General features: G+C 49.0%; 1 protein-coding gene across 3 annotated transcripts in view; it reads right to left on the bottom strand.

Moving 5' to 3' along the window:
- Window positions 1-8033: 8033 nt before the first annotated feature.
- Window positions 8034-25048, bottom strand: part of MAP2K7 (mitogen-activated protein kinase kinase 7) — a 42273-nt gene continuing 25258 nt past the window's right edge. For 2 of the 3 annotated variants that reach the window (XM_032946700.2, XM_032946702.2), the window contains 7 exons: window positions 22676-22783; window positions 20557-20736; window positions 18737-18817; window positions 16598-16740; window positions 16414-16459; window positions 14973-15136; window positions 8034-12071 (listed from right to left, as the gene is read on the bottom strand). In XM_032946700.2, coding sequence (XP_032802591.1) covers window positions 15008-15136; window positions 16414-16459; window positions 16598-16740; window positions 18737-18817; window positions 20557-20736; window positions 22676-22783 — 687 coding nt within the window. In that variant the 3' untranslated portion in view covers window positions 8034-12071; window positions 14973-15007. The remainder of the gene's footprint in view (window positions 12072-14972; window positions 15137-16413; window positions 16460-16597; window positions 16741-18736; window positions 18818-20556; window positions 20737-22675; window positions 22784-25048) is intronic. The other variant, XM_032946701.2, reaches the window with a different exon arrangement.

Genomic DNA, 25048 nt, shown 5'->3' with positions numbered 1-25048 from the left:
ATTCAAATGTTCATTGGCAAACTTCAGACGGGCATGTATATGTGCTTACTTGAGCAGGGGGACCATGCGGGCGCTGCAGGATTTCAGTCCTTCACGGCGTAATGTGTTACCAATTGTTTTCTTGGTAAATATGGTCCCAGCTGCCTTGAGATCATTGACAAGATCCTCCCGTGTAGTTCTGGGCTGATTCCTCACCATTTTCATGATCATTGCAACTCCACGAGGTGAGATCTTGCATGGAGTCCCAGGCCGAGGGAGATTGACAGTTATTTTGTGTTTCTTCCATTTGCGATAATCGCACCAACTGTTGTCACCTTCTTACCAAGCTGCTTGGCAATGGTCTTGTAGCCCATTCCAGCCTTGTGTAAGTCTACAATCTTGTCCCTGACATCCTTGGAGAGCCCTTTGGTGTTGGCCATGGTGGAGAGTTTGGAATCTGATTGATTGATTGCTTCTGTGGACAGGTGTCTTTTATACAGGCAACAAGCTGAGATTAGGAGCACTCCCTTTAAGAGTGTGCTCCTAATCTCAGCTCGTTATCTGTATAAAAGACACATCGGAGCCAGAAATCTTTCTGATTGAGAGGGGTCAAATACTGTTTTCCCTCATTAAAATTCAAATCAATTTATAACATTTTTGACATGCGTTTTTCTGGATTTTTGGTGTTATTCTGTCTCTCACTGTTCAAATAAACCTACCATTAAAATTATAGACTGATCAGTTCTTTGTCAGTGGGCAAACGTACAAAATCAGCAGGGGATCAAATACTTTTTTCCCTCACTGTAGTGAAGTGGCATAGAATCAGAAATGTAGCAGCATAGCGCTGGCTGCTGGCGGGGAAGGGGGTCTGCGGCTTACAGCAGCCCTGACGTCGGCAGACCAGGATATACACCAGACGGGATCCAGAGGAAAGGTCACAGAAGGGGCACACCAAGAACCTGCTGGTAGGTTCTAGAAAGAGGGTGTGGCCGGGGGTGGAGCCAGGCGACGCTGACAGTATAAGGGCCCCTGTAGGGGACCTCGGGGCTGTCGTATGGAGTGGGATCTCCGTCGTGCTGCTGAAATTTTCACCCTTCTTCTCGTCATTCATCTCGTTGTCTTCACCATCCTTCTTGTCGTCATTTCCGTCTTCACCACCTCGGGGCGTTAGCAGTCAGGCAGCCTACCAAGTGTCCTGACTGAGTAACGTCGGTGATCATAGACAGACTTATTATAAAGTGTTAACCCCGATGGTGCTTGTTAATAAAGTGCCTCTAACTCTTATTCGTCTCTGAGTTAGTCAATACGCATACATAGAATTGACCCTATAGCCAGTCTCCCTATGCAACCAGTAGTGTAAATTCACCCTATATCCATTCTCCCTACTCTACCGAACGCGTGAATTTACCCTATAGCCATTCTCCATACTCTACTGACAGTGTGAATTCACCCTATAGCCAATCTCCCTACTGTACCGACAGTGTGAATTCACCCTATATCCATTCTCTATACTCTTACCGGCAGTGTGAATTCACCCTATATCCAGTCTCTCTACGCGACCGGCAGTGTAAATTCCCCCTATATCCAGTCTCCCTACTCTACCGACAGCGTGGATTCACCCTATAGCCAGTCTCCATACTCTGCCAGCAGCGTGAATTCACCCTATAGCCAGTCTCCCTACTCTACCGACAGCGTGGATTCCCCCTACATCCAGTGTCCCTACTCTACCGGCAGTGTGAATTCACCAAATATCCAGTCTCCATTGTTCTGCCTCACGGCAGGTGTGGGGGTGTGTGTACATAGAAATTTCTTGTATTTATGTTGAGTGTGGTCACGTGACAGGAAGTTACAATTTAAGATTTTCTAAGCCATGCGGCAGGGTGTCAGCCATTGCACAGAGTATAAAATGAAGGCACAAAAAGCGTCTTAGTGAAGACAGGTGCATCTGTTCATTTTGGGCTTTAAGATGCATTGTCTGCAAGTTCGTTTATGTTCTTATAATACTGGGAATGCTTTGATTTAAAGCTTTCGTGACTGCAGGGATTCATATTCTTGTTTTTTTTTTAACTGCCACTTTGTTAAAATTTTCTTGCTGTGGTTTTCACATCTGATGATGATTGCTTGTGTTGCAGTCGAAACGTCGTGAGAATTTTATTGTTTTATGTTTTTATTATTTTATTGCTTCCCTTCAACGTGACTTTAACGAAAGAACCAAGAATACTGGGAATGCTGTTATAATGTTATAATGGCCGTTATAATGCTGTAAATGCCTTTTAAATGCTGTTAAATTAAATTTCGATTTGAAGCTTTCGTGACTGCAAGGATTCATCTTCTTTGGTTCTTTCGGTAAAGTCAGACAGACAGTCTCGTCCCTTCACCTGATGAAGGCCGCTTGTGTTGTGGCCGAAACGTCATGAGAATATTATTGTGTTATTTTATTTTATCAATTTATTATTTTATTCTCATTCTACGTGACTTTACCGAAAGAACCAAAGAAAATGCTGTTAAATTGTTATGATAAATATGAGGCCTAGTTAACAACGAAGCCTGCCACTTGCATCATTGTGAATGTTACTTGTAATTGAATAAGTCGAGTCAGACTTGTACCCGTGTATCTTGAGAGCAAGGATGACAAAATATCTCACCCACAGTTCAGTGTTATGTGCAACGCTGTACATTTAGGCTGCAGTATGGTGATCACACGATGTGGCCTTATTTAACACAGTAGCCTATTCTCTTGTATAACTATTCAGTACTAAGGTAGGTGCCTGGTCCGTCCAGGATCTATTGTTGAGTTTCATGTTATCTAAGACAATGTTATAATGCTGTAGTGTTCATTCATTGTATTTATATTTCCAAGTATTAACAGATGCTGTATTTGTGCTGTGTTTTTCCATCAGTTTTACCTCGTTCAATTAATTAAATACGTCTGGAGTCAGATGTTCACCCTGGTTCAAGGTTTATTGAATGCGAGGTTATCTACTCGGATAGTGGTGCAACGCAGCACACAGCGAGGCCAAGACAGTAAAAGACAGTCTTGTTGGAGCTCCCAAAAAGCCAGCTCCTCAGGCTTGGAGTTCTCAAGCAGCCAGCTCTAGAGCAAGTAAGATGTTAGATGCGAACTCAGCAAACCTTAGAAATATAGTCCGATGCAACCCAGTCGGCCAACAACACAGTTAGACACTAAACCTGGTTGAGCACGTATTTCAAAAGACTGCTAAATCTTGCGGTCATCTTCTAGGTTGAACACACCAATGTAAACAGAGGATAAGGACTCGTGAACAGACACGAGGTACAAGATAGCAGAGATACAAAGACAGAGAAGACACACAGGGAAAGGTGTTTTGGTCAATACAGAGGGACACAACGAGCAACACCACACCAAGAGACATACACACACGGAGAGGCACACACAGAAGGTCGCCCTGTGTTGCGTTCGAAACGTCGTGATCTATTTTAATTATATTTAAATTGTATTTCTACATACGTGACTTTACCGAAAGAAGCAATGAGCAGAGTATCCAAAGAGCTGTACGTCTCGACCCGCTCTTACTACACGAACCTAATCGTCGACCAGAGGGGCCACTTGCAGCTACTTGGGGAGCGCGAGAGCTCAAAGCTCTCCCAAACTAGAGCTGCAGCCAAGCAGGCACAAAGACCCCCCTTCAAGCCACGGTAGACTTTAATTGAGCCTAGACAGGGAGTCACACTCGAAGTGCTAAAAGCAACCCCAACAAAAAATTACCCCACAAAAAAATCACTGAGACGAGGTAAGCCGACAGCGAGTGGGACGGTAGCAACAAATATGCAACGCAAAAGCTGATCCCACCGCGCATTCTTTGTACCTCATAGCAAGTGGGGAGATGCTAACTCGGCCACTAATAACCACACGAGATGTCGGTGTGCGTGCGTGTACGCGTGCTCCGCGCGACGAAGACGGCATTCGTAGCTTCGCGCGTCACGCGGGACAGGTTTAACGATCATTGGGCGCGTGCAGTGTGGGACGAGTTCATTTGTATTTGAACGGGGAGGAGTAAATTTGGTGAACGCGGAAAGACGCCACGTGGTGGTGGCTCGCGAGGACTGCAATTTGGGATCCTCTGACTGCTTCCAACAGCAAGACTCAAAACGGACTCAAGAATTTAAGAGCGGTAGAGAACCTATGCCTGTGGGCCAAAGAGTGCCCACTACTTCAATTCATATGGCCCATCACAGCCACAAGCGGCCTACCACTGAGAAATGGCCCACAAATAATAATTTCTCAGGAACTGCAAGAGCCCCTTACAGGAACGGAATGAGCCTGAGCTGTGTGAATGTGTGGTTGTCACCAATGATATTTGACAGTCTTGTTCCACCCTCGGTGAGGAAAAGGTTTATGGAACCCAAGTTAACCATCCTATACACGCACAATTGTGAAATCAGGGCCGTGCCAATCCGTTCATGCTGAAACATGTGAACAATAAACGTTATCAACACGCATAGGGACTGTAGTAAGTGTAGTGTGGTAAAATACGCGGTGTGCACTGCTGCCCGAGGGCAACTGAAGGCAGGCAGGTGCGCGTGTGCAACGTGAGGTTGCACGTGCAAACCGCCACCTCATTAACGGGAGATTCGGTTGCAGACGGGGTCGGTCCAGGGTTGTACGCTGGCACCGGAGGTGTCGCCTGAGAGACGTGCGATAAGGAGTGATTGATGGCCTGACAGGCGCCAGCCTGTCGGGCCCTAAAGAGACACAAGGGAGGAGCTGGATCATTTGGAGGAGGATATAAGGGGGTGTGTGAGAGCGGAGCGGGAGTTCGGGTTCTGGGACCAAGGGGAGGACATCTCGCCGCTGCCACTCAAGCCAGGGTCGGACCTCAACCCTCACGAGTCGCCGGGCGGGTGATGGTTGATCCCCCCCCCCCCCCCCCCCCCTGGATCGGACGAGTGAGTGGGTCTGAGGGAACGTAGGCGAGGGCAGCGGCGCAGAAGGAGAGAGCTGTGTGAGCGCTGCTGCGTGAGCGAAGCCTCTGTGTGAGTGAAGCCTCTGTGTGAGTGAAGCTTCTGTGTGAGTGAAGCCTCTGTGTGAGTGAAGCCTCTGTGTGAGCGCTGCTGTATGAGCGAAGCCTCTGTGTGAGTGAAGCCTCTGTGTGAGCGCCACTGTGTGCAAGCCTCTGGGTGAGCGCTGCTGTGTGCAAGCCTCTGTGTGAGTGAAGCTGTGTGCAAGCCTCTGTGTGAGCGCTGCTGTGTGCAAGCCTCTATGTGCAAGTCTCTGTGTGAGTGTCGCTGTGGGCAAGCCTCTGTGTGAGCGCTGCTGTGTGCAAGCCTCTGTGTGAGTGCTGCTGTGTGCAAGCCTCTGTGTGAGCGCTGCTATGTGCAAGCCTCTGTGTGAGCGCTGCTGTGTGCAAGCCAACTGTGTGAGCGCTGCTGTGTGCAAGCCTCTGTGTGAGTGAAGCTGTGTGCAAGCCTCTGTGTGAGCGCTGATGTGTGGAAGCCTCTGTGTGAGTGAAGCTGTGTACAAGCCTCTGTGTGAGCGCTGCTGTGTGCAAGCCTCTAAGTGAAGCTGTGCAAGCCTCTGTGTGAACACTGCTGTGTGCAAGCCTCTGTGTGAGTGAAGCTGTGTGCAAGCCTCTGTGTGAGCGCTGCTGTGTGCAAGCCTCTGTGTGAGCGCTGATGTGTGCAAGCCTCTGTATGAGTGCTGTGTGGAAGCCTCTGTGTGAGTGCTGCTGTGTGCAAGCCTCTGTGTGAGTGCTGCTGTGTGCAAGCCTCTGTGTGAGCGCAGCTGTGTGCAAGCCTGTGTGAGCGCTGCTGAGTGCGTCTGTGTGAGTGCTGCTGTGTGCAAGCCTCTGTGTGAGCGCTGCTGTCTGTGTGCAAGCCTCTGTGCCAGCGCTGCTATCTGTGTGCAAGCCTCTGTGTGAGCGCTGCTGTGTGGAAGCCTCTGTGTGAGTGCTGCTGTGTGCAAGCTCTGTGTGAGTGCTGTGTGCAAGCCTCTGTGTGAGTGAAGCTGTGTGCAAGCCTCTGTGTGAGTGCTGTTGCGGAAGCCTCTGTGTGAGCGCTGCTGAGAGCAAGCCTCTGTGTGAGCACTGCTGTGTGGAAGCCTCTGTGAGCGCTGCTGAGTGCAAGCCTCTGTGTGAGTGAAGCTGTGTGCAAGCCTCTGTGTGAGCTGCTGTCTGTGGAGCTGTGAGTGCGCAGCTGCTGAGAGTAAGAGCTGCCGCAGGCAGGTCAGCGAGGTGTAAAGCAGATAGGGGAAGTTGGTCAACAAAGTGACCGTATAGACAGAGATAGGAGTGCATACAACTGGTGCAAGAGTAATAAAGTGTACGCAGGTGACTTGGAACGTGTCCGACTGAGTGAGCGCTGTGTGGAAGCCTCTGTGTGAGCGCTGATGTGTGCAAGCCTCTGTGTGAGCGCTGCTGTGTGCAAGCCTCTTTGTGAGTGAAGCTGTGTGCAAGCCTCTGTGTGAGCGCTGCTGTGTGCAAGTCTCTGTGTGAGTGCCGCTGTGGGCAAGCCTCTGTGTGAGCGCTGCTGTCTGCAAGCCTCTGTGTGAGCGCTGCTGTGTGCAAGCCAACTGTGTGAGCACTGCTGTGTGCAAGCCTCTGTGTGAGTGAAGCTGTGTGCAAGCCTCTGTGTGAGCGCTGCTGTGTGCAAGCCTCTGAGTGAAGCTGTGCAAGCCTCTGTGTGAGCACTGCTGTGTGCAAGCCTCTGTGTGAGCGCTGCTGTGTGCAAGCCTCTGTGTGAGTGCTGCTGTGTGGAAGCCTCTGTGTGAGCGCTGCTGTGTGAAAGTCTCTGAGTGAAGCTGTGCAAGCCTCTGTGTGAGCACTGCTGTGTGCAAGCCTCTGTGTGAGCGCTGCTGTGTGCAAGCCTCTGTGTGAGTGCTGCTGTGTGGAAGCCTCTGTGTGAGCGCTGCTGTGTGCAAGTCTCTGAGTGAAGCTGTGCAAGCCTCTGTGTGAGCGCTGATGTGTGTAAGCCTCTGTGTGAGCGCTGCTGTGTGCAAGCCTCTGGGTGAGCACTGCTGTGTGCAAGCCTCTGGGTGAGCGCTGCTGTGTGCAAGCCTCTGTGTGAGTGAAGCTGTGTATAAGCCTCTGTATGAGCGCAGCTGTGTGCAAGCCTCTGTGTGAGCGCTGCTGTGTGGAAGCCTCTGTGTGAGCGCTGCTGTGTGCAAGCCTCTGTGTGAGCGCTGCTGTGTGCAAGCCTCTGTGTGAGTGCTGCTGTGGAAGCCTCTGTGTGAGCGCTGCTGTGTGGAAGCTCTGTGTGAGTGCTGCTGTGTGCAAGCTCTGTGTGAGTGCTGTGTGCAAGCCTCTGTGTGAGTGCTGCTGCGGAAGCCTCTGTGTGAGTGCTGCTGAGTGCAAGCCTCTGTGTGAGCACTGCTGTGTGGAAGCCTCTGTGAGCGCTGCTGAGTGCAAGCCTCTGTGTGACGGACGCTATGTGCAAGCCTCTGTGTGAGCTGCTGTATGTGGAGCTGTGAGTGCGCAGCTGCTGAGAGGAAGAGCTGCCGCAGGCAGGTCAGCGAGGTGTAAAGCAGATAGGGGAAGTTGGTTAACAAAGTGACCATATAGACAGAGATAGGAGTGCATACAACTGGTGCAAGAGTAATACAGTGTACGCAGGTGACTTGGAACGTGTCCGACTGAGTGATTCTACACAACACTATAATAACACTGGCTCTTCTCAGCGGCATATTTGGGCATACCCACACACGCGGACATTTCCCTCACCGTTACGACCAAGGAACGCATGTTGCAATAATCTGTGGCTAGCAATGGGCCAAATTTCAGTGGACATCGCAAATACCAGTCTGAAGCCTGAATATTTAAGCACAGCCGTTTCCAACATGCAAAGTTATTCAAATGTCTAAATCCTAAAAGCAGTAACCATGTCTCCAGCGATCCAATAAAATGCAGGTGCATAATGGCCGTGGCCTTTACATTTTAAATAACGTTGCATCAAGCATGTAGCCCGTATTCAAGGTGTTCCCTTTCAAATGCACATCATCCCACAATTATGTGAAGATTGCACGCACCTTTGTAGTTTAGTAGGTCTCATCGCATGCAATACATTTTTACAGGAGCACCAACCAGCTTGGGACAGTAGTTTATTATATTCAAGCATGTTGTAAAGGAAGTCCATTGACGTATTGTCCATGTGTAGCCAACACGTTGAAAGCATATGCTACCACATCACTCATGGGTTTAAGGGGTTGGGTACGTATGTACAGTGAGGGAAAAAAAGTATTTGATCCCCTGCTGATTTTGTACGTTTGCCCACTGACAAAGAAATGATCAGTCTATAATTTTAATGGCAGGTTTATTTGAACAGTGAGTGACAGAATAACAAAAAAATCCAGAAAAACGCATGTCAAAAATGTTATAAATTGATTTGCATTTTAATGAGGGAAATAAGTATTTGACCCCCTCTTAGAAAGATTTCTGGCTCCCAGGTGTCTTTTATACAGGTAACGAGCTGAGATTAGGAGCACACTCTTAAAGGGAGTGCTCCTAATCTCAGCTTGTTACCTGTATAAAAGGCACTTGTCCACAGAAGCAATCAATCAATCAGATTCCAAACTCTCCTCCACCATGGCCAAGACCAAAGAGCTCTCCAAGGATGTCAGGGACAAGATTGTAGACCTAGACAAGGCTGTAATGGGCTACAAGACCATTGCCAAGCAGCTTGGTGAGAAGGTGACAACAGTTGGTGCGATTATTCGCAAATGGAAGAAACACAAAAGAACTGTCAATCTCCCTCGGCCTGAGGCTCCATGCAAGATCTCACCTCATGGAGTTGCAATGATCACGAGAACGGTGAGGAATCAGCCCAGAACTACACGGGAGGATCTTGTCAATGATCTCAAGGCAGCTGGGACCATAGCCACCAAGAAAACAATTGGTAACACACTACGCCATCAAGGACTGAAATCCTGCAGCACACGCTAGGCCCCCCTGCACAAGAAAGCACATATACATGCCCGTCTGAAGTTTGCCAATGAACATCTGAATGATTCAGAGGACAACTGGGTGAAAGTGTTGTGGTCAGATGAGACCAAAATGGGGCTCTTTGGCATCAACTCAACTCGTGTTTGGAGGAGGAGGAATGCTGCCTATGACCCCAAGAACACCATCCCTACCCTCAAACATGGAGGTGGAAACATTATGCTTGGGAGGTGTTTTTCAGGACAACTTCACCGCATCAAAGGGATGATGGACGGGGCCATGTACCGTCAAATCTTGGGTGAGAACCTCCTTCCCTCAGCCAGGGCATTGAGAATGGGTCGTGGATGGGTATTCCAGCATGACAATGACCCAAAACACACGGCCAAGGCAACAAAGGAGTGGCTCAAGAAGAAGCACATTAAGGTCCTGGGGTGGCCTAGACAGTCTCCAGACCTTAATCCCATAGAACATCTGTGGAGGGAGCTGAAGGTTCGAGTTGCCAAACGTCAGCCTCGAAACCTTAATGACTTGGAGAAGATCTGCAAAGAGGAGTGGGACAAAATCCCTCCTGAGATGTGTGCAAACCTGGTGGCCAACTACAAGAAACGTTTGATCTCTGTGATTGCCAACAAGGGTTTTGCCACCAAGTACTAAGTCATGTTTTGCAGAGGGGTCAAATACTTATTTCCCTCATTAAAATGCAAATCAATTTATAACATTTTTGACATGCGGTTTTCTGGATTTTGTTGTTGTTATTCTGTCACTCACTGTTCAAATAAACCTACCATTAAAATTATAGACTGATCATTTCTTTGTCAGTGGGCAAACGTACAAAATCAGCAGGGGATCAAATACTTTTTCCCTCACTGTACATGATGCAATTCATTTCTTTCTCCGAGTTAGGGTCGCCACGTTTCCAATTGTAGGCCAAACATGAATATACTTCTAAATCAGCCGAGGTCCATCAAAATGTGAACAATGTCCTGCAATAGTTCCAACTCAACACCCCACCAGATCTCGGTACAAATGAATTCCTGCCACCTGAGCACAGACACCAATTCCCGGAGCGTCCGGGTAACACGCGGGGGGGGCAGGTGGCGACCCTACTCCTTGAGTGTCTGGCTTCGCCGAGTACGATTCCTTTCGCCAGCAATTTAGGTCTATACACCGAACTCAAAAAGGCACAAAGAGCAAATAAAGACATTTGCAGGAGGTACTTGAACAATGCATAGTGCAAGTCACTGCCGTAATGTGCACACGTATATATGGACGTGACCACCTCTGCTGCCAGTTCCGTTATACACAAAACCCCAATGGGGGGGGGGGGGGGGGGGGGGGTAGCACCGCTGCATTGCCAATGATGAGTGAGGCAAATTTTGAAAGCAGGGAGCAAAGATCATAATTGACGTTGGGCAAAAGCGCGGAGTGGTAGCGCAGTGGCAGGCGCACTGCACTGTGGGTCCTGGTGATCGCAGTTCAATTCCTGGCCGAATAATATTTTACTGTGTTTTCTGGGAGTGATATCTGCATTGGTCTCCCCCCCCCCACCTCACCAACCCACACTGCCCAGCGTGAAACACGGCCCAACAACAACGCCGCCGCCCATGACCTACAGAACACGGAGACGCCTCCATCCAGCGGTGGATTGACAAAGGGCAGTGAATTATTACAGTGACCAAAAATTAACGAGACCCACAAAAAGAAACAAGATCGATAACATTACTTTACATTTCTGTTGAGGGGCCATGTGCCTTTTGCATGCGCGCCAATTGGGATTCCAAAAGATGGGCCGCCGCCATAAATTTGCAATGTCTCAACATTTATAGGAGCTGTTGCGGCATGCTGGGTCTGTGCGACATTGAGAGAGCCCACAGGGTAAAATTGTGGGCTGCCTCGGATATTTTAAGCCAATAATCCCGTGGCGGTATTGTATGGTTTTAAATCGGTATCATGGCACTTTGCGAGATTCTCAGTGCCACCTCCAGAGAAATAACTCGTGGGAGTTATACACATCTACTGCCCCTACATGTGTGCACCTCCTGACAAGGTGCGAGTGTGTTTACATCTTTTCGTTCGGTTCGGCCTCGTGTACTCTGCATCTGGTGTCAGCTGACATTTTGGTCTATGGCCTGCTACGTTTCAAAAAAAGACAAAGATCCCCCGTATCGCCCGAGCAGACTGTAGGGGCAAGTGCAAGCACCTATGAAGGCCAGAACGGTACACGAGGGGGTGGGTGGCCAGCACCATGACCGACCGCCTTTGCCTCCCCCATAGGCGATGTTTACTACACACCACACCAGGTACTAATTTGAGGCTGAGTCGACCTAGGGGAGACCGAGGACCGGTATTGGCCGTGAGCGGGAATCGAACTGAGGTCGCCGGGTTCATAGCGCTGCACGTATGCAAAAAGAACATCGGCAGTTTCTGAAGAACTGCACTCTGGGTCTCCTTGGTCTTAAGTTACCATCAACAAACGTGTGAGCAAACAGGCAGGCAGCAGTGATACAGAGATGGACAACCGTGGACCGGTTTTACACTTCGTGTTGTTTGAAACTTTTTTTTCCGAGCCTGAATTTATAAATTTGACTATGGCCTGCTTCCAAAATTAACTCTCAGGATATCAATAATTCAGAGATGTCAAAATTGCAGCTATCCTGTGCTAGCCAATGGCGTTGCTGCACGTCACTCATTTGATCGATCAGCACGTGACAGTACGAGGGTTGTCGCAGCTGCTCGTGGATCCAAGAGAAGCCGCCACCTGGCTGGATCAACCCCCGGACACACGCGCACTATTACGCTACGGAGAGATGCGCGTGTGAAACCGTGTGTATGCATGCAATACAATTTGTACAGCCTCATTTTTAGGATTTTTAGTTTTTATAACATAACAATGTAAAAATGTACATGATTGTAAGTGCACCCGCTCACACATGCACGCTACATGTTCTGTACAAGCTGCTCATGCTCTAAAGTCAGCACACAATTGTCCGTTTCGTTCCACCGCACGGTATTTCCAGGATTTAGAGGTCGGGCTTCCGACCTGCATTGCCCACAGTGCGATCACCGCTGCAGCAAGTTCACTGTACAACTTTGTTTTCGAATTATCCACTTCACTTCGTGGAACTAATTTGTGCTGCGCTGCAGAACGTCAGCTTCAGTCAACCGCACCTGATCCTTATTCTGCTGCAGAGGAGACACGCATACACAAAGCACAACATTCAAGACGTCATCGCGGCCACGGCCATCGGCACCCCCACAACGCATCACCAACGCTTTCTACCCTCCACCGGATCCGGCAGCTGCTGCATGGTGGACATGATGTACAGGCCACCACGGTCTGCCCTGAGAGTATCCCACAAACTGCCCTTAGGTCTTCTCTTTCCCTTGGTCGCCAAACCCGTGGAGACCACTCTGGGCCCTGTCGCGGAAATTGGCCCTCCACCCATCTTATGTACGTTGAATGCCTGTTGCACCGTACGTAGCCAAACGTGCTAACCGGAGGTGCGCGCACATCCCACTCGGCACAATTATTTTGCCTCATCGCATTTGCAACATTAAGCTGCCCCGTGCTCTTCATGCTTTCCCACCTACCACAACATTAACCACTGAAAATTGTAAATGCAAAACAGAATTTGGCGGCTGGAGATTTTATTTCATTGGTTTGCAATACAATTTTATGAGCAGAGGTACCAAGGGGAAGGAGTTTTGATCAGATACCACCAAAATTACAAAGCTATGCAGAGAACGCTGTAGGTTTGACAAGGTTGTACAGTCTGTGGAGTACAACAGACACATCTAACAAAAATATTTCTTTGAATAATTTCGGTCATTTACTCAGAAGGGCCTCACCTAGTCTCAAGACACTTTTTTTGCAAGAGGTTCCTTGCTAAGTCTGTGCATTTGAGGGCAATGCTGCTTTGTGCAATTCTAATTGAGTAGTTAATTCAGGTAATTTTTCAGCAATGGAATGTTTGGCCAATACCAGTTACATTGTGTGTTTACTTCATGGGAGGAAACTGTAGAATGCAGAGAAAACAAAGACTGATACACACAAACTCGCACAAACACAAAGATCCCCTGTATAACATTAACAGACGGTCGCAGCAAGTGCTGTTAGTTGCGCACTTATGAAGGCCAGAACGGCACATGAGGCGGGTGGGTGGCCAACACCACGCCCGGCCGTCTTTGTCTCCCCAGTGCTGATGTTCACCCACACCAGGTACTAATTTTTAAGGCTGAGTGGACCAGGGGGAGGTTAAGGAACCGGTCAAATTATTCTCCACTGTTATTGGATGATAGCGGGAATCAAACTCTTTTCATCGGGTTGTTGCCCAGTGCATTAACCACTGTGCTACCGTTCCCCGCACAACAACAGCCGCCATTCGCCAGTAAGTGGCGGTGACGACACCAGTGCTTGTGCCAGGCTAGGTGTGCTCTGAGGCCACGTGAAGTGTCGAAGGCTTGCAGACAAGTCACGGGAAAGAGACCCAGGTACACATGGCTTGACTGACTGAGATGACCGGCAGATACAGCACCTGTGTCCCTTACTGTGCCAAGTTGCTTTTTATCTGCCCGGCGCTCCGTTGTGAGCGTCGCTCCACCACCCTCCGCTGTTGTTGGAGGGTAACTGCCTTCAACTGCCCAGCAGCATCCTTCATAGGGGCCGATTTTGACACTGCTGGTGCCAGTCCTCGACAAGACCAATCAACTCCATCCTCCTGTACCGCATCAGCCCATCATCTCTTCTCGAGCCTGTGCTGCATCCATTTAGGTAAACAGCATTACGCAGCTGATGAAAAGATGCCACTCGACTGATTGGGAGTGAGACCTCTGCTGTCAAACCGGAGCTGGTCATAAGCACATCGTCCAGGTACAGAAACTTCACCACTCTCTCTGATAGTAAGGCACTATATTTTAGTGAATGCGCCAAGGTTCAACATCAGTCTCCAACTCCTTCTCAGGGTGAACAGCAATTACAAGATCGTAAGCATATGTAGCATGGTTGACCAATAGGGAGCCATCCCTTGAACCCCACCCAAGCATCGATCAGCCTCCCATTGAATCTTTACCAGATGAAATTCCTTTGGTAAAGCCATGGAAAGCTTCTCGAACGAGGTGGTCGAAAGAGATGTTAAATAATGTAGGAGCCAGTGGACATCCCGGTCGCACCCCCAAGGTGAACAAGGAATGGCTCGGACTCCCAGCTACGCAGCTTTACCTGGGCCCACCCACCACCATGAAGGTCAGGGACATCGAAAGTACAAAGAATAATCCAGAGCCCTGGCCTATGCATGATATCATAGGCCTTGACCAGGTCAATAAAGCGGAGATGTAGGTCCTGTTGAAATTATCTCCACCTCTGCTACAGCACATGGACAGAGAATATGGCATCTGTGCAGGACCGCCCTGGCCTGAAACCACATTAGGGCTCCGCATGTCTTCCTTCAGAATGCATTGCAACGTGATGTTGAATTATCCTTTCCAGGACCTTTCCCAGCACACTCAGGAGGGAGATGCCCCGATAGTTGCTACAATCAGTACAGTCCCGCCCCCTTTTAAATGGCGACCACAATAGCATCCTTCCAATCCTGCGGAGCCCGTCCTGTGGTTCAGACAGTTGTGATGCGATGTAGGACAGTCTGCATACAGATGCCACCCTCTCTCAGCATTTCCCTTTGGAGATGATCTCTTCCGAGTGTTTTTCCCCATCTCAATACTCTGAATCGCTCCTCATACTGCCTCAGCAGATAGCACATCAACCAGCCACTCAACGAGGGTGGCTACTTTCTCCAATATTTAAGGCACTGCAGCCCCAGGAAGTTCATCCCCACCTTGCCCCATGGTGTTATCTGGGTTGAGGTATTTGCCCTCCCCTTTCCACTCGTACACACTCATTCACCCACTCACTCTGCGGAGCAGGCGAACATACAACCGCGCAGAAAGGCGCCTGAGTCAGGGAGTCGATCCCAGGTCCTTCTCGCCGCTGAGGCGCAAGCGTTACCACCGCGTCGCCTCGCCGCCCGAAGCAAGAGTGTGCGAATGGCGGCATCTGAGAGAGCGGTGTGCGCGTGCGAGGAGGGTTACATGGCTGGCAGTGGGCCCGGAGTGGCCGTTGTCGTCTATCGCAGGGAGAAGGGCTGCGCGTGCGATGGAGCCGCGCGCGGAGACTCCGTGGAGGCCATGACGTCGCGGAACCACGTGGCCACGTCCACCTCCACTCGCTCGTACCGCCGCAGGAACGCGTGCTCCTGCGCGTGCGCACACGCCAAGAAGGCATCGGCGTGGATCTCGCGGACGAGACGTTAACTACCTCGCCTGCTATGCAGGTCGTGGGTTCGATCCCAAGTTTGCACGTTCTCCCTGTGGTCGCGTGGATTTTTCTCCGGGTCCCCCGGTTTTTCCCCCCAAATCTCGAATCAACATCACCACGCGTTTAGAGTTTTGGCTGGTATACATGGCCACGTGATAAGCCACTTCATTGAGCTATCATTTGTGGCCTAAGTCGCTTCTGAATAAGAGCTACATAGCTCAGTGGGCCGTACCTGGTCAAATGAAAAGTCAAATCAATCCAAATTTGCCTTTAAGGTACCCAATCTGTTGAGCCCAAAAAAAAGATTTTCCAGCCAGGAAAGTAACTTTCACAAGTTTAACTTTCCTCGCGTCTGACATTTCATTTTAACTCTCTCGCCGTGTATTATTCGTGGTGTACCTATGCCTCTCAATTTGCAATCCAACGACTGACACGGCAAGTGCAAGCGAGCAAACAAAAATGTGACTTGCGACAAGAAATATTCATTCCCCATCCCAACTCTCCAGGATTACAAAGCACCCGTAACATCCCATTACTTTGCGTGCACGTTTGTGTGTCTGATTCTTCTGATTGCATGTTCTCGTATGCATGCACTTTCATGCCTGCGTAGGTTTGCGTGTGTGCGCGTGATATACATGCGGGTTATGGTAATCAAGTGCTGCGTTAGGAGATCAATTGAAAAAATGTTGAGAAGAACATCCCTATCGATGGGACCTTTTTGCCAGTATCCAAGATGTTTACCCTTTCTCGCAATAAAACAGGTGTTAAGATATTTTTAGCTCTTTCGGTAAAGTCACGTTGAAGGGAAACAATAAAATAAAAATATATATAAAACAAACAAAAAATTCTCGCGACATTTCGACCATAACACAAACGATGACGACCGTTTGTGTTATGGTCGAAACATCGTGAGAATTTTGTATTGTTTTATATATATTTTATTATTTTATTGTTTCCCTTCAACGTGACTTTACCGAAAGAGCTAAGAATATGAATTATTGCAGTCACGAAAGCTTTAAATCAGGTGTTAAGATGTTCAAACACCAAATTAGATACCTGTGGCAGAACATGCAAACAAACATTCTCTAACAGGAGCTTGCTAACAGCCCTCGTATCCAAAAAGTCTATTTAAGGCTTTATGGGGAATCTTCGTCTTTGCTTTTCATACATAAACGTGTTTAGGTGCTTTTGCTAAGATGCTGTGTGTACATTCACCAAGAGCTTGTTGTACTTTGGCCGTTTGCGATGATCTTTCGTAAGGCTGTCGAGAGACAAAAACATAACTTAGAAATGGCAGAGACGCCTTCGATGCGAGGACGGAAAGATAGTAAAAAAACACGGCAAAAACCCGGACGTCACCGGAAGGTGCACGTGGGCAACCGTGCAGTGTGCGAGGTACCAGTCCTTTACGAACGCCTGGAAGTCAAGTGAGAAGCCCATGTCGCTTGGCAGGAGAGGAGGGTCTTCTTGAAGGACCTTGGTTAGCACCTCAAAATCTGTCTTGCAGTTCTGGTATGGGAACTGTCCCGTGGCCAGCTCCACCTACACCCCCAAGCAGAGCATCACTGGATTAGTATTGCGTCTGTTGACCCAGGAAACCCTCACTGAGTCTCAAGACATTTTTCAGGAAAGTTCCGCCAGGTTTTGGCAGCATGGGGAGATGTTTGTTCGTGTAATCCCAAGTGAGAAAGAAAATGTGCAGGTAAATTGTCAGCATTGGGATGTTTTGCCAATACCATACAAAACAAAGTGGCAACGTAAACAAACAAAAAAACTCCACGCAGAAAGGCGCAGCGGTCGGGAATCGTACCCAGGTGCTTTGTGCCTTAGGCACGTTATTGTTACTACCGCGCCACCCTGCCACCCAAAGGCATACGCAAATGCAACCTACGGCTGGGCAGGATGGAGCAGCAGAGTGGAGACGTTTCTATACCTAGGCAGTGTGCTTATGACCAGTTCTGGCTGAGCAGCTGAGATCTCGCTCCAAATCAGTTGAGTGACATTACCTTTTCCTCGGTTGCATAATAGTGTGTGCAAGCTACCTAGCCTATGGTTCCATATGAAGCTTTGGGTCTTCTCTGCCACAATTATGCCCTCCCTTCCCTATTCTTGCAATATGTGGACCCCTCTAAAGGAGCATCTACGTCCGTCTGGCCTGCCTATAATCAATCAATCATGAGTTTAACATGGTTGGCTTGTGTGAGGAGCTCAGGTATCCTTGAAAGATCTGGACACAATACAACCGGTGAGCTCCTCCAAGGCTGTGTTGGCTGGGTCACGTAGCCCACATGTCCTGCCACCGCATTCCCAAGCATCTTCTGTTTGGCCAGATATAGGGGGCTAAATGGGTGCAGCATGGCTGGAAAAGACATGGACTGATGTGGTACAAGAGGATGTGAAGCTGATTGGACATGCTGATAACTAGTGCCAGCGGTGTCAATATCAGCTTCTGTGGAGGATCGTGAAGGACACTACTGGGAAGTCGAAGGCAGTTGCCCTCCAGCAACAACGAAGGCCAGCGATGCTCACAACAACGAGCAAAGCGCCATGTGGCGGCAACGCAGCGAGGTGGCAGAGTACAGGTGGGGTATTAGTCAACCCACAACACCTAAGCCACTTGTCAGTGAGCCTTTGACACTTTAAGTGGCCTAAAAGTGTATCTTAGCCTGGCACAAGTGCTGTGGTAACATCACTGCCACTACGTGCCAATTGGTAGCTGTTGTTGCTGTCGTAATGTGTTGAGTTTGTTGTCCTTCACCCGCATCTCCGATTAGCACGGTTGGCTACGTACGGTGCGAAAGAAGTTCAACATACATACAAACATACGTGTGCATGGTGTAGCGAATGTCGTGTGTGTGGTGTGGTTTTGTTTGAAGTGGTGTATGCAGTGCGGTGTACACTCAATTATTCAGAATATATTTTAACAATTCAGGATCACGATTGGAACTCCGGAATCGATGAGTTTGGTGAGAAGCGAAAACAGTGAAGAGACGAGGGTCCGCCAGTGCATCATGACATGCGAGGGCTGTTCAAGGCCAAGTGAATAACGGTGTTCAGGCCAGGATGACCATGTGAGGTATGAGGAATATGCGGCCATGGAGGACACAAGGGAGGAGACTGGCCATGAGTGCGGCGCACAGAGAAAGCGACACGTTTGAAATACGTTTCGCGTAACCAGACGAGAACTCAAGACACTGGGACAGTCTCATGTGCAAGAGTCGTCTGGGTCACCACAAGGGCAAAATCAAAAACGTAATGAACTAAATTCAATAATAACGCAATGAGAGTAAAAACAGCCGGACAGAAATCATAGCCAAGACAAATGCATTATAGGATTTATATATCCAAAAGTAAAAAAAAATAACCAACCTTGATTAAAATTAACTTCCTATAGCTAGAGTTGGCCTCAGATAAATTAATTAAATAAAAACGATCGTAAAACTACGTGAAAGAAAAACATCAAAATGGATTTCGGGCGATTACTGCACCGCTGTGTACATAGGCAGGGATCTACGTGAGAGGATGGATCGGCCTGTACCAGTGAGATTCCCAGACTCCAGACGTCCGCCCGGATGTCATAGTCAGGGTGCGTTGGGTCCGGAGGATCTATTCTCTCAGGCTATGCACATGGGAATGCACGGACACATACGGACGGCACCACCAGCTGTAAGAATAAAAATAATCATAAAAACACCATTCGTTTTCAATGCAGTAACGGGATAAATGTTATCAACTTTCGTTGAATTATGAAGTGCATTGCATCCATCAATCGGATTTGGTACAAGAATGCTCTAATATTCGAGTACATATACATAATAAAAATCTATTTTTGTAAATATAAAATAAATTTTCTGTTTATTAATTTCTACAACCTATAAATGCCTAGGGATATACTACAATGAATGCTGTCGATACACTTTCGAATAATGGCGACGTTTCCACATAATTTTTATTGCATCACATTACAATCATACATTCACGTGTTTTTGTCACGTCTTTACGTTGGGAAAGCTGTGCGTAATCACTCGCTCACGGATTCACTCCGGTCACTCGCTCACCAGCGGTCAGTCACCTACTTGCCACTCTTCTGTCGCTACTACCGTGGCTACTGTACCCGTGAACTTCACGCGTCGAATTCCGCCACCCAGACTGTTTCATCCAATCGAAACTGCACTCAACCACCACCCACTGCAGGCCACAGTCGCCATTCGCCGCTAAATGACGGTGACGTCACCACGGCGCTTGTGCCAGGCTAGGAGCACCTTGAGGCGATGTGAAGTGCCGATGGGTCGCTGACAGGACACGAGACAGACCCAGGTGACCGACTGAAATGACTGTCAGATGCACCATCTTGCGCACCGCACATTTTTGTGAGCGTCACTCGTCTGCTTTCAGCAATTTTTGGAGGGCGACTGTCTACATTATTTTGTTCATAAGAGCCACAACCTGTTTTTTGGCAGAACCAGTCCACCGGAACGCCTGTATCAGCCTCTCCCCTGCAGCGGGTGTGCGGACAATCCACGTGGCCAACTGCAGAGTGGTTTCCTGCTCTTTCTGGAAACCCCCTGAAAACTATTAAACTATTAACTATTTTACCAGGTAAGGCCCCACTGAGCTAAACTGCATAGCTCTTTTTCAGAAGCGAAGTGGCTTATCGTGTGGAAATGTATAGCAGACAACACACATCACAGACGCCTGTTGCCAAGGGTCCTCCAGTAAAAGTACAAGCTTAGTTTGGCTGTTTGCACTGAGGTGGTTGGCAAAATAAATGCAATTTGGAGGGGTTACCAGCCCCTCGCACACACTAACACAAAGATTCCCCATGTAGCCTGAACAGACTGTTGGGGCAAGTGCTGTTAGCGGGTAGCACCTATGAAGGCCGGCAACACACAAGCACCACGCCCCGGCGGCCTTAGTCTCCCTAGTGGCGATGTTTACTACACACCGCAACAGGTACTAATTTGAGGCTGGGTCCACTTAGGGGAGGCCCAGGACCGGTTAAGATAATTGTCACTGGTGTTGGCCGTGGAGCGAGAATCGAACTCGGGTCGCCGGCTTTGTAGCGCAGCGCGCTAACCGCTACACACGACTGCTCCCCACTCACCCACCCACCGACTCACTCAAGCACCACACACCTCAAATCACAACAATTCCGTCCTGTCGTCTCCCCTCACATAGAGCTTTTCTAACCATCTCGCTCAATTCAAGAAACGTTTTGCACTTTTATCCGCGACAACTTTTAAAGTGCCGTTTTGTTGCTGGCCTCTTCGACATTTTGGACCTTGGGGCCCTGTGCTTGGCAGCGGCCTCAAAACCAACAACAACAATACACAGGCCCGGCGGGAGAGAGGCACTTACCGCCATGTAGGCAGCGCAGCCGGCGCCCCGGGTCTTCGCTTTGCTGTCCACCAGGCGACCGCTGATGCCAAAGTCGCAGAGCTTGATGCGACCCCTGGAGTCGAGCAGGATGTTCGAAGGCTTCACGTCACGGTGGATGACTCCGTGCTTCTCCTTGAGGTAGCTCAGAGCCTTCACTATCTACAAAGGTGACAAAGGTCCTCCATTTGGCATTCAACAGACCGTTGGGGCAAAGCGAGCGCCTGTGAAGGCGCTCGCTTTGGGGTGGGTGGCCAACAATAAAAACCGGTCGCCTTTGTCTCCCCAGTGGCAATGTTTACACCTCAGTAGCAGGTACTTATTTGAGGCTGGGTCGACCTAGGGGAGGCCCGGGACCGGTTCAGATAATCGTCACTGGTGTTGGCTGTGAGCGGGAATCGAACTCGGGTCACCGGGTTTGTAGCACAGCGCGCTGTTACACTACCACTCCCCATATCTATATAAAAAAGTCAAAATTGTGTGTGTGTGGGTTTGTGCGTGGGTTTGTGTGTGTTTGCGTGCTTGGCTTTCCAATGGTGGGGTTTACGCAAAAGAAAATAGCCAGGTACCACGCCGTAAGCCCCGCGGTGAGCAAGCGCTGTTCCTTTTTCACATCCGTCAACTTTAAATTAGTTTAATTAGCGATTTAGTGAATTTTTGTGTGCTTCCCTTTTATTTATTTATGACACGTGTACGACTATACCAACTCACGCGCCTTTGGTGTGGGGGGCGGCCCATGCCAAGTCGCACGCCTTTGGTGGGAGTGAGGGGGACATTTTCTTTCGCGTTAAAAATGCTATAAAAATACACTAAACGCTGACATTAATTCTTCACTGTGTGATGTCCCCCCCCACCCCGATGCGTGCAGTTATTATTACTATACAGTCGCTAGATGCTACCACTATAGGCCGTAGATATTACTGCAGAGCGGCCGGGGAGATCGTGGCTGGGGGGGAGAGTCAGGGGTAGCAGGCCAGCCCCAGCCTGCCAAGGTGCCACCTCGGGCGGCTGGACAATCTAGGCGAGGCCGGAGGCTCTGCATGGGACTAGGCCTCACCACGTCACTCTGTCAGGTGAGTACTTTGTGCTATACAGTCGATAAATACTGCTATCGAGTCAGCATGTACTACTCCAGTGATAGCAGGAACCACCACAGTCGGTATGCTCTGCTGTAATCATAGCAGGTACCACCAAAATCAGTATGCACTGCTGCAGTGAAAGCAGGTACCACCACAGTATGCACTGCTGTAATCATAGCAGGTACCACCACAGTCAGTACGCACTGCTGTTAGATTTTTAAGAGTAGTTTTGAAATACTTTAAAGACCCAGGCAACGCCGGTTACTTCCCGCTAGTACTATCTACAAAGACGCCCCGTATAGCATTTAACAGACTCTTGGGGCAGGTGCTGTTACCGAGAGCGCCTTTGAAGGCCGGAGCAGTAAACAAGGGGGTGGGCGGACAGCACCACGCCCAACCGCCTTTGTCTCCCCAGTGACGATGCTTATGCACCACACCAGGAACTAATTTGAGGCTAAGTCGACCTAGGGAAGGCCCAGGACCGGTTAAGATAATAGTCGACCTATCTGCACAAAGATAAAGAAAAATACCCCCCCCCGTATAGCCTGTAACAGACTGTAGGGGCAAGTGCTGTTAGCGAGCACCTATAAAAAGGCCACGAATACGGACGGTTACATCCATGAAAACCCTGGGGTAAATATGAGAATTCCAGCTACGGTCACTTTCCTCCAATGCACAAATGTACAACAACTTAAATGTGCGCTCTCGCGTCGCTGGTGACGCACGCACGCGCGCCCCCCCAGTGTCACATTTTGCAACTCACCGCTCACGCCACTGCTGGCGGAAAACCCTCCGCCGGAACCGACTCCGGAGGGTATTTGGTCTACTCTTCCACGTTAACCTAGGCGATGTCAGGAGAGACGGGCATACCCACACTGTGGCCCACCACACGCGGCCTGCCAATCGACAAGCTGTGCCGTAAGCCATTTTACACTCCGCGGTGGATGAGAGACGGTGGAACTTTCGACACAGTTTCAACTTTCATGCAGTTTGCGACCCGTATACAACGTTCGTAAACTTACCGCAACGGTCATTTTCCCCAGGATATTCTCCGGTATCGGTCCTTGGATCCGTTTTTTTAATTTTTCTGCGCAGGTCCCCATCAGCTCCATTGCAATGAAAACGTCCGTCTATGCAGGCACACACACACACACGCACACACGCAGGTTTACACGCGTACGCAGGCGTCACGTGGTTCACATGAAAGGCAATCCCCGCTACAGGTCTTCTGACTTGCCACCCTTACCTGGCAAGGAGACATGGATGAAAAATGCAGGTCTTAATGTAACGACACAGATTTACAGACTACCGAGTGAATCACGTCTGGGAATAAATATATTTCGTAGTCCATTGTCACCAGGCAAAAACCATTTGGAATTCACCGCCAATATCTTTTAAATAAAATGACAAATCTTCAACATCCTGGAAGTTTGAATCAATTAGAGAGTTTTCCATTTGTGGATATCTCACTGATTTCTAATGACCCTCTTGTATGTATGTACGTACGATGAACTTCTTTCGCACCGTACGTAGCCAACCGTGCTTTTCTCGACATCAGGTGAACACGGCGACACCAAAAAGAGCGTTCCCTGGAGCGGAGCTACTCACACCGACGTACCGCAGCGAGTGGGCGGCTAGATGTGTGTGGCTGCATGTGCGCGTGAACATTCGCGTTGTGCGCGAGCATGCCAAGTACAGTATGGTGGAACATTGGCACGCACCAAAAAAACACGCAAAAAAATGCTACGTGGTAGATCAATCGTTCTCACAATTGATTCTTTCTCACCATAGTACCTTCCAATGGACACAGCACTCTCACCTCTCACAAGCGCCTATCTAGCATCTGTCTCAGCGACAATCTTAGCAATGTCAAACCGCGTACAGCCAAAACATCACCCCCGTGTTCCGGAAAAAAAGACCTCATTAAGTAAACTGTGTAAAAACGCAACACGCGTTCGATAAAATGGCATTGGTTTTCCTGTATTCATAATTATTATTATGTTGCTTGTTTAGCCAGGAAAGCCTCACCGAGTCTCAATCCTCAATTTCAAGAGGGTCCTGCCAAGTCTTGTTTTACTCTACGTAAAGTAGAGCGAGTCATTTGAAGGCAACCTATCAGCGTTCTGATGTTTGGCCAACACCACTTACATTGCATGGTTTTATTTAGCTATGGGAGGGAGCCAGAGAACCCAGAGGAAACCGATGCAAAACAGGGGGAAGGCACAGAAAAAAAACTCCATGACAAGAGACTGTTACTACTGTCCCACCCTCCCATTTACTCTGGGTCTCATCGTTTGCATACTGGTCATGGAGACATGCCACTTGTTCTGGCTGTACTCGGGTGGGTTGTCACCTGTTCGGTTTTCATCCGCAGCCTGGGAATTGGCATCTGTGTTCGGGTGAAGAATTGATTTGTACCGAGATCTGGTACCGGTGTTGTATTGATTCGTTTTTTTTTTATTACAGTAAACTGCACAGTTTTGATAGATCTAGGACAGCAGTGGCCAATACACCAAGGCCCATGATCCATTTTGGTAAATATCAACGCGATCCGAGATGGAACAGAAATCTCCGACCAACGATTATCACTATACAGGAATACAGGAACACCATCGCCAAAGCGGCTTAATGGAACATGTGTTTCGACGATACACGGTTTACCTGAGGTTTGCTTTATGGAACACGTGTTTCGACGATACACGGTTTACCTGAGGTTTGCTTTATGGAACACGGGAGTGATGCTTCGGCTGTACGCGGTTTGACGCTGCTAAGAGTCCCATTCTCATCTCCGCATCGCAGCGTACTGCCGTGAGAGTGCCGCATCCGTTGGAAGGTGAGGATGAATCGACTGTGAGAACGGTGTATTTACCATGTATGTTTTTACGTACGCTTTTTTGTGCGGTAGTGTAACACACTAAACACTCACAACGACACAACGCAAATGTCACACAATGTCGCATGCACCTAGCTGTCCACTCGTTGAGGATGGTAGTCATAGCGAGGCCCAGATGGTGGATCGGTAACGGTGTTAGGGGCGAGCGTGGGGCTGGCAATTTAGGGTCAGGGCTGAGCCTTGGGCGTGAGTGACGCGGTGTGGGAAGAGGAATGGAGAAGGGGTTGATGTGTTGAGGTGAAATTGAAAAATAAAGAGTGTACAAACACACACAAGGATAGCGACGCTGCATACTTTAATACAATAGCAAGGGCGGAAATCACGTAGAATTAGTTCAACAAAGAGGGAGGGGATGATAATTTCGAACCCAGGAACGCAACCCTATTTTCCCCTCAAGGTCTATTATGAGTCAAGCGTGGTTTTGCCCAACGAGGAATTTTCTAGGAACGTAACGCCCTCGTTCGGCGAGGTTTGCATGTATAGACAGAGTACTCGCGCCATC

The sequence above is a fragment of the Petromyzon marinus genome, chromosome 5 (genome assembly GCF_048934315.1).
Source record: "Petromyzon marinus isolate PM22_M1 ecotype Great Lakes invasive population chromosome 5, UKy_Petmar_22M1.pri1.0, whole genome shotgun sequence".
Taxonomy (NCBI): Eukaryota; Metazoa; Chordata; class Hyperoartia; order Petromyzontiformes; family Petromyzontidae; genus Petromyzon; species Petromyzon marinus.
This window is presented reverse-complemented; position numbering and strand designations above follow the sequence as displayed.